This window comes from Bombyx mandarina, chromosome 01, assembly GCF_030267445.1.
Source record: "Bombyx mandarina strain Sakado chromosome 01, ASM3026744v2".
Taxonomy (NCBI): Eukaryota; Metazoa; Arthropoda; class Insecta; order Lepidoptera; family Bombycidae; genus Bombyx; species Bombyx mandarina.
Window position 1 is genome coordinate 8,274,333 of NC_143208.1, and position 8,378 is coordinate 8,282,710.

The 8,378-nt window shown below is 36.1% G+C and overlaps 1 protein-coding gene and 1 long non-coding RNA gene across 3 annotated transcripts in view; both read left to right on the forward strand.

Annotated features, from left to right (window-relative positions):
- Nucleotides 1-5,948, forward strand: part of LOC114244501 (uncharacterized) — a 41,113-nt gene extending 35,165 nt beyond the window's left edge. For both annotated transcript variants that reach the window (XM_028176330.2, XM_089728620.1), the window contains exons 3-6: nt 240-308; nt 2,645-2,779; nt 5,280-5,353; nt 5,607-5,948. In XM_028176330.2, the coding sequence (XP_028032131.2) occupies nt 240-308; nt 2,645-2,779; nt 5,280-5,353; nt 5,607-5,700 (372 nt within the window). In that variant the 3' untranslated portion in view covers nt 5,701-5,948. The remainder of the gene's footprint in view (nt 1-239; nt 309-2,644; nt 2,780-5,279; nt 5,354-5,606) is intronic.
- Nucleotides 1-8,378, forward strand: part of LOC149503485 (uncharacterized) — a 222,868-nt gene that overhangs the window by 184,087 nt on the left and 30,403 nt on the right. The gene's annotated exons all lie outside the window — the stretch shown is intronic.

The window sequence follows — 8,378 nt, forward strand, 5'->3', positions numbered from 1 at the left end:
TAGTAATTTTGAATGAAAACTTCATGTTGAAAAGTTTTTTTTTTTTCATAATAAATACTCATAAATGACTGTCAACGCTTCGTTATGCGAAATATATTATACATTCGGTGAAGCTAACAACGTGCCGCATATATGTTATCCTGATGGTACTAGGACAAACACCTTTTCTGAATTACAACACATACAAGCCAATAAAACGGGATGTATATTTTAAATATTTATTTACTTTAATGTTTCAGGTTTTGCCTGAGTATACTGAATCAATACAGCCTTCGAGAGAAAAGGAATTGAGGCATGTGACTACGCAGGTAAGATGTAATAATAACGTCATACACCGTTCAGTGTGTCCAAAAACCTATTGTGGCATTTTGATCTAAATTGAACTCTATAATATTTGCTATTATTGTCATATAAGATTAAAAACAAGTATATCAATTTATGATCAAAACCCATGACAAAGAGTAACATTTGAAAAATAATAAGTACCTACGCTTTTACTAACCAAGTCGCAAATTATGTTAAAGAAGTTCAGGTTATAATGCCTGATCCTTACTAAGTCTTACATTTTTTTTATTGCCCTTGTAGGCAGACGAGCATACGGCCCACCTGATGGTGAGTGGTTACCGACGCCCATGGACTTCAGCAATGCCAGGGGCAGAGCCAAGCCGCTGCCTACTAATTAAACTAAACTAATACTACCTAGTCAGGTCATAAGTATTGTCACACAGTAAAAACTTTTCTTTTAGAATGCTGGCCACAACAAAAGTTTATTGAATTCGAATTTCGAATTGTTCATGAAAATAAAAATAGTATACATTTAGAATTTTACTCATTTTTAAATATGGAGTGGACGCTTAAAGAAGACCGTGTTGCAGTTATTGCGTTGCATCGTTGCGGTTACGCGCCAATTCAAATTTTTAACATACTGAAAAATTTGAATATAACCAGAAGATTCGTTTATCGTACCATCAAACGATACAATGAAGACTCTAGTGTAGATGACAGGTCAAGAAGTGGTCGCCCTCGGTCTATTAGGACTCCAGCAGTGATAAAAGCTGTGAAGGCGCGAATTCAAAGAAATCCCAAACGTAAGCAGAAACTGTTGGCCCTTCAGATGGGGTTAAGCAGAACCACGGTGAAAAGGGTGTTAAATGAAGACTTAGGGCTTCGGGCATATCGAAGAAAAACAGGAAATCGTTTGAATGCTCGTCTAATGGACCTGAGACTGAAGAGATGCCGCGATTTGTTGAAGCGGTACGCGGGAAAAAAATATCGGGAAATTCTTTTTTCGGATGAAAAATTTTTTACCGTAGAAGAGAGCTACAACAAACAAAATGATAAGGTGTACGCATACAGTAGTGAAGAAGCGAGCAACCGTATTCCGCGTGTCCAACGAGGTCATTTTCCATTCTCGCTCATGGTATGGTTGGGAGTTTCTTATTGGGGCTTAACAGAGGTACATTTTTGTGAGAAAGGTGTAAAAACGAATGCAGTTGTCTATCAAAATACAGTCCTGACGAACCTTGTGGTACTTGTTTCTCACACCATGTTCAATAACAGGCACTGGGTATTCCAACAAGATTCGGCGCCAGTTCATAGAGCGAAGAGCACACAAGACTGGCTGGCGGCGCGTGAAATCGACTTCATCTGGCACGAAGACTGGCCCTCCTCCAGTCCAGATTTGAATCCTTTAGATTACAAGATATGGCAACACTTGGAGGAAAAGACGTGCTCAAAGCCTCATCCCAATTTGGAGTCACTCAAGACATTCTTGATTAAGGCAGCCGCCGATATTGACATGGACCTCGTTCGTGCTGCGATAGACGACTGGCCGCGCAGATTGAAGGCCTATATTCAAAATCACGGAGGTCATTATGAATAAACTTTAGTGTCATAAGAATCTATGTTTTGTTAAGTTCATTTTGGTATATGAATGGTTACATAATGAATAAACTTGTTTCAATTATTTTACATTAAACATGTGACAGAATTTATGACCGGACTATGTACATTATTTTATTACTTTCTAGTTGGAAAAACATTTTCCGAAAATAGTAGGTAGGTAATTAATTTAAGTACCTAAAATATTTATATGTACCAACGTATACCTACAAGAGTAGAAACTTAGGAAATGGGCAAAAAAATATCTTAAAAGCAAATAAATTAAACCGTAATTTGTGGTTAAATCATATTTTGGTATCGGTAGATTAAGTATTGGATTTTAACGGAATTTGTAGTAAATCTATATTTACTACAGTAAATATCTTCGAGTGCCTGACGATGTTATCAGAGCATTACACGGTAGCACGTAAATAATACTCATCTAAGGTTACGTACAACCTTCGCAACGGTATTATTTCACTGTTATGTAGACAACAACGGAAGAAAGTTGGACTTTTAAAATCTCATCAAGAGCAATGCTGTAATGACGTAACAACCGGGCTACTGTTAGAAGACAGATATAACTTTAATATTTCGTCATAGAGTGATTGTTTTAAAGAGGACACGATAGAATTACCAGTTGAAATTGTTAGTTGAATAATTCTAAGCTTCAAAAGATGAATGCAGTTTAAATTCTATCAACTACTCTCTAGCAATCAATATAAGATCATATAATTATGTATAGCCGAACCTTACTTTTCAGAAACATTACCCAATCTGCCATCTCGAGAGGAAGATAAAAAAGTTGAATACCGACGAATACGAATATCGACCCGCCTACTACGAAGAAGTTCGATGCACAATGGCTACAAGTGAAGATCTCGGAGTAACGAATGAGGTATACAATCGACTCTATTCTATCGACTCTCGACTCTATTCTATCGTTAACTTGTTGTTATATTTTCTTTGAAATAAATAAATATAAATAAAACCCACTCTTGTGAACTAGAATCCTCAAAAGGGGCGGCAGCTATAACTAAATCTTCATCATAAGATATTTTTGCAATTAAATCATGCCACACCAAAGCTAAATATTATTTTAAAATTTACTCTTATTGCCAACTACATTATTTCGATCTAATCGATAAGCATTTTTTTCGGTTAAGCTGATTGATTAGCTCACAGCCAACACACCTTAAATTACAAAATTAAATATAAGAGGCTTGTTCAATAGTGACAACACGTTACATTCTCCTTGGAAAGAAAAAAGATACTGACATGTATTAGATATAATAACAATAATAATAAAGCAATCAATTCTTTGTTATTTTAAAAAAATAGAAGTCATTTGTTTACGATGTATCGGAAAGTGTTCATAAAAATGGATAAAATTCGATTTTACGCAGTCATATCTCTGCTTGAATTTTTTTACTACGAAGCTGACATATCATGACTCGAGAGCAACATTAGGGGTTCATGCTCCTTCATATTCTATGGTTGTGCAGTGGTGTCTTGAGTTCAAATGAGAAAGAACTTACATTAACGATGTCCCTCACACGGACCCCCTACGTCGGTAGTGACTGAACAAATGAATTAAAATTGGATAAAATTGTCTTGACGAATCATCGTGTTACTGTTTCTTTGTAACAGAACAAATGAAAATTTCTATAGGAATTGTCCATAATATTATTTATACACAACCATTTTGCTATGAAAACAGTGTCAGCACGCTGGGTGTCCAGAATGCTTTCTGACGCGCAGAAACAAACAAGACTGAGAATTTCATAAAATCTGTTTGGGTGTGTTACAACGCGATCTTGATCGATTTTTGGCAGGAATCATAACTATTGTCGAAACATTGTTTCAAATTTGTAAGAGACCGCCATCTCCAACTTCGAAGAAATTAAGGTGCTTTCATCCGCCGGTAAGATCATGTGGGCAGTTTTTCTGGGACAGCGAAAGTGTGGTAATGATCCAATACCTTAATCATGGAGCCACTATTATAGGGACTTTGTACGCAGGACAAATAACAAAGTTTCATGAGGAAATACGCGAGCCACGACGTAGCAAACTCGCTAAAGTTATTTTATTTCACGAAGATAAGCCCCCATGCACAAGTCCCGAGCTGCGATGGCTGCCATTCAAGAAGCTGGCTTTGAAATGATAGAATATCTTTCATATTCACCGAACCTAGCTCCTAATAATTCTTACTTATTGCCGCGGTTAAAGGAACATCGCAGAAGCCATAAATTTAAAGATGATGATGAAGCGGTCGCCCCGTTATACGATTTTTTAAGGCATCAGGAAGATAAAAAAAGGTTATTTTAGCTTTAGAATAAAAATATACAAAGTGTAATAACCTCAAAGGTGACTACGTCGAAACATAAAATTACCTTTGATCTTCGATCAATAATAGTCCTTTGATAGTAGATAGTTGCGTCATAACCATTATCACCTTTACACGTTTACCCCTAGTACTTTTATTTAATTTTGATATAGCCGTTACGTCATGTTTCAGCTACGGTCCAAATACGCAGCCTGCGCTAATACGTACTGATCACTTGTTTATGAACAACTTCGACAATGAAAGAAAAACATCGAATAATAAAAAACAAACCGCAAAATCAATAAATTTGCGTAATTATTACTTATATTAATTACGTAATAATTAGGCAAATTCATTAATTTGATGGTAGGGCGTTATTGAAAAATCCGTGGGTAAATGCCAGCAGCAGACGTGCCCGTGCGCCATTTTGAGAAGGCGGCACGACATGAGAACCCTCTCATCGTAGCCGCTGGAAATTACATACCCGACCCAGTAGACCGAATGGTAAACCGTCGACGTCGCCCAAAGCACGTCATTACGGATCCTCCTGATCCATTAACGGTGCTTTTAGGCACCACAAGCACCGGTCACCGTCCTCGTCGAACCCGTCGCTTGCGACGAAGGGCTCGACGAGCGAACTAACCTATAGACACAGCCCACTGAGTTTCTCGCCGGATCTTCTCAGTGGGTCGCGTTTCCGATCCGGTGGTAGATTCTGCGAAGCACTGCTCTTGCTAGGGTCAGTGTTAGCAACTCTCCGGTTGAGCCCCGCGAGCTCACCTACTAACGTTAGGGTGAAGCTGAAATAGCCTCTCAAGGCTATCAGCATAGGTAGGGAGAAAAAAAAAAAAAAAAAAAAAAGACGTGCCGGACAACCGTTATAAATATAATACAACTGACATTTTGACCTAACAATAATCGATATTTCGACACTTTTGACCGAAATACTCTTTTTATTTCCTATTATAATAATCTAATGAAACTATATTTAGAATGAATTCAACAGCAAGTTTTCAGCTGGGATTCTATTTCTTCATTCATTTATACTAATTATAGAATGGTCGTTTTTTAGATTTGTTCGAGTCTCGGCTTTTCTTGCGTTCAATGGAATAAAACCATACATTTGACAAGGAGGCGGTATTCCAGGTATAAATAGAAATATTTATTTATATAATCTTCACAGTCATACCAACTTTCTACCAAACGTAAACGATCTGAACCAGTGCGAGTGGTTTAAGAATATTAATAGCATATTTCGAATCAAACGACTCATTTTATTGAATAACTTTTAAAATTAACATACGTTACCTAATTTGTTTTTGACGATTTTGCTAGTTTTAGCGAAATCTAAACGAATATATGTATTAAATTAATTTAAATACCATTCTCGATTTTCTAGTGATTGTTGGGAGACTAGGACGCTGGTGATACCTGCTGGGTGCGAATGTATGTGGCCCGTATACAGACTGGGCGACATGAAGTTACACGTGTAAAGCATACCCTAAATAAACGTAACCTGGAGGATTGATTGATCCAAGTTTGCACAACGTTGTAAGATAATAATGTTTCATCCAGTTACTTAACTATTGTTTAAATTAACTTATATGGAATAATACATGTTTATAGAAAAAAATAATGAAGATGAAGTTATCGTCCTGTTTAAGTGTATTATTTACTTAATAAACGTTTATTGTTAAGTATGTCTGAAATCCGTGGGCCATTATTAAAATGCTACCACATATTTCATTATATTTTATTGTAAAATTTTTTCAACAACTTACGATTACTGAAGTTCCAGTGACATAAAGCAAGAATGTAGTTCGTCTGAAAATTGAGTTAAATCCCTTTTATGAAGTCAGTATATAAAAATTAACACAAAAAAATATAAAAAAAACTTACGGGCTCTTTACCTACTTGTGGATTATATTTTACAATAAAAGTGCATTTTACATAAAATTAAAGCACGCATGTGCTTATCAGTATCAGCTAGTAACTAGTTTTATCATAAAGAGGGATTTTCATTAAATATTCAATAGGCAAAGGGAGACAAAAATATTAAAAGCTTGTACCTATGTACTTTGATTGTGATTTATTTTATTCAATAAATGTATAATAATGCATAATCGTAGGTATTATATAGAGTATATAATAAAACATCGTAATTTTATTTAACAATTATTTAATTATTTAACTTTAGTTATACCATGTTGAAATATTTTACTTGGATAGCACTAACAGAATAACATGTTCAATTAAAATTATTATAACATAACTAAAATATAGAATACTAATCTAATATTGAACATTTTTATGTTAACTATTTCATTAATAATTTAAATTATTGACACCTATTCCAAATATTGGCACACTTACTCAATTTTTGGTAAATTGAAATTTTAAAAAGACTTTACTACACTAAACTCGATACAGCGTGACAATTAATTCAATAAAGTTTATTTTTATAGTTGAAAGAAAAACATAACATTTTTTATGGAAACACTCGGTTTTAGTGAGCGTTCAACGGTCGATTAAATCGATTATGAAAGATTAAATATAACCTCCAAAATTTCTACCGCCGAAAAGTTTGACCATAGATTATACACTTAATATATTTGATAGTTTGACGATAAAAAAAATGTACTGAAAATACACCCTAACATGTGTATTCTATTCTATGAAAACTGACTTAATTCAAAAACATGCAACAGGATCGTGTATGTCTACTTCTTTTATAAACAAACCTCACCTAATTAGTTTAACTTTTTTTAAATATATTATATATCTTCTATCCCTAAACCCTCAGTGGCTGCACCGATATTGATGAAATGTCTTTGAAGCTTAACCCATACATCAACCCGCTGAAATTCTCGCCAGATCTTATCAAAGGATCGCCATTCCTATCGAGATTGCGATCCGATGCAGCTACTGCATTCGCGAAGCAGCTGCACTTGAAAAACAGTTAGGTCTCCTTTATAACCTCTCGGGTAACTGTTGGCAAGCCCCCCTCCCGACTGAGCCCGTACTCTCCCGCCTGTCCTGATGAAAAACAGGAACTGGAAAAACCGCCGCGGGTGTCTCGTTATCCCTAGTTCCTAAAAAAACATCTGACTGATGTTGTCTATGTCCGTTTAAGATGATATCATAAATAATTTATTTTTCAATATTTTTATCTCAAATACAGTAACTTCTAAGGTTAAGTACTACGATATAGAAAGTATCTATTAAAATTTCGTTTAATTATAGTAGCAGGCGAAGTAATTTTTTTAATTATTTTTTTTGCTTATCTGGGTGGACGAGCTCATGGCCCACCTGGTGTTAAATGGTAACTGGAGCCCACAGACATCTACAGCGTAAATGCCACCACCCACCTTGAGATATGAGTTCTAAGGTCTCAATATAGTTACAACGGCTGCCCCACCCTTCAAACCGAAACGCATTACTGCCTCACGGCAGAAATAGGCGGGGTGGTGGTACCTATCCGTGCGAACTCACAAGAGGTCCTACCACCAATAATATAGAAATTTCAATAAAATTCAATATAGAAATCATACAAAACATCAGTTTCACTTTTAAAATCTAATTTATAGGCATAATATTACATCAACACGTAGAGGGGGTAACTTTCTTATCAATCGACGAAATAAACAACTAAAATTAAGCCAAAATGGCTACAAATAAACTTATTTTTAGTGTGCTACTGCTAACTGTATTGCAACTGCAACTGCTTCGCGAATACATTTACTACCGGGTTGGAATCGCAACGCAACTCGACAAAAAGTTCGTCGTGCAACCTAACCCATATAAAAGTCCGCTGAGTTTCTCGCTGGATTTTCCCAGCAGGTTGCGATTTCAATCCCAAAACTCTTTGTAGAGTTCGACGAATACGGCTATCAGGGTCCCTAAGCCTGCTCCTAGAGCTGCTCCTGCTAGAGCCGAAAGCGTCTAATGATAGAGTTAACAGATCTGATACATCCGTAAGGACGTATTTAAGGCGCCGACGGTGACTAGCTCCTGCATGCCAGAGCCGAGGAGTAGTCAACGGCGACAACAATGAGGCGATCATCATGACCTTATGGCCTTATCGAAGTAATTTAATTGATTTCAAAACTTTTTTTTTGGATGGCGGGTGGAGAATGTCGGAATCGAACCGACTAAAACCTCCTGTCGCTCA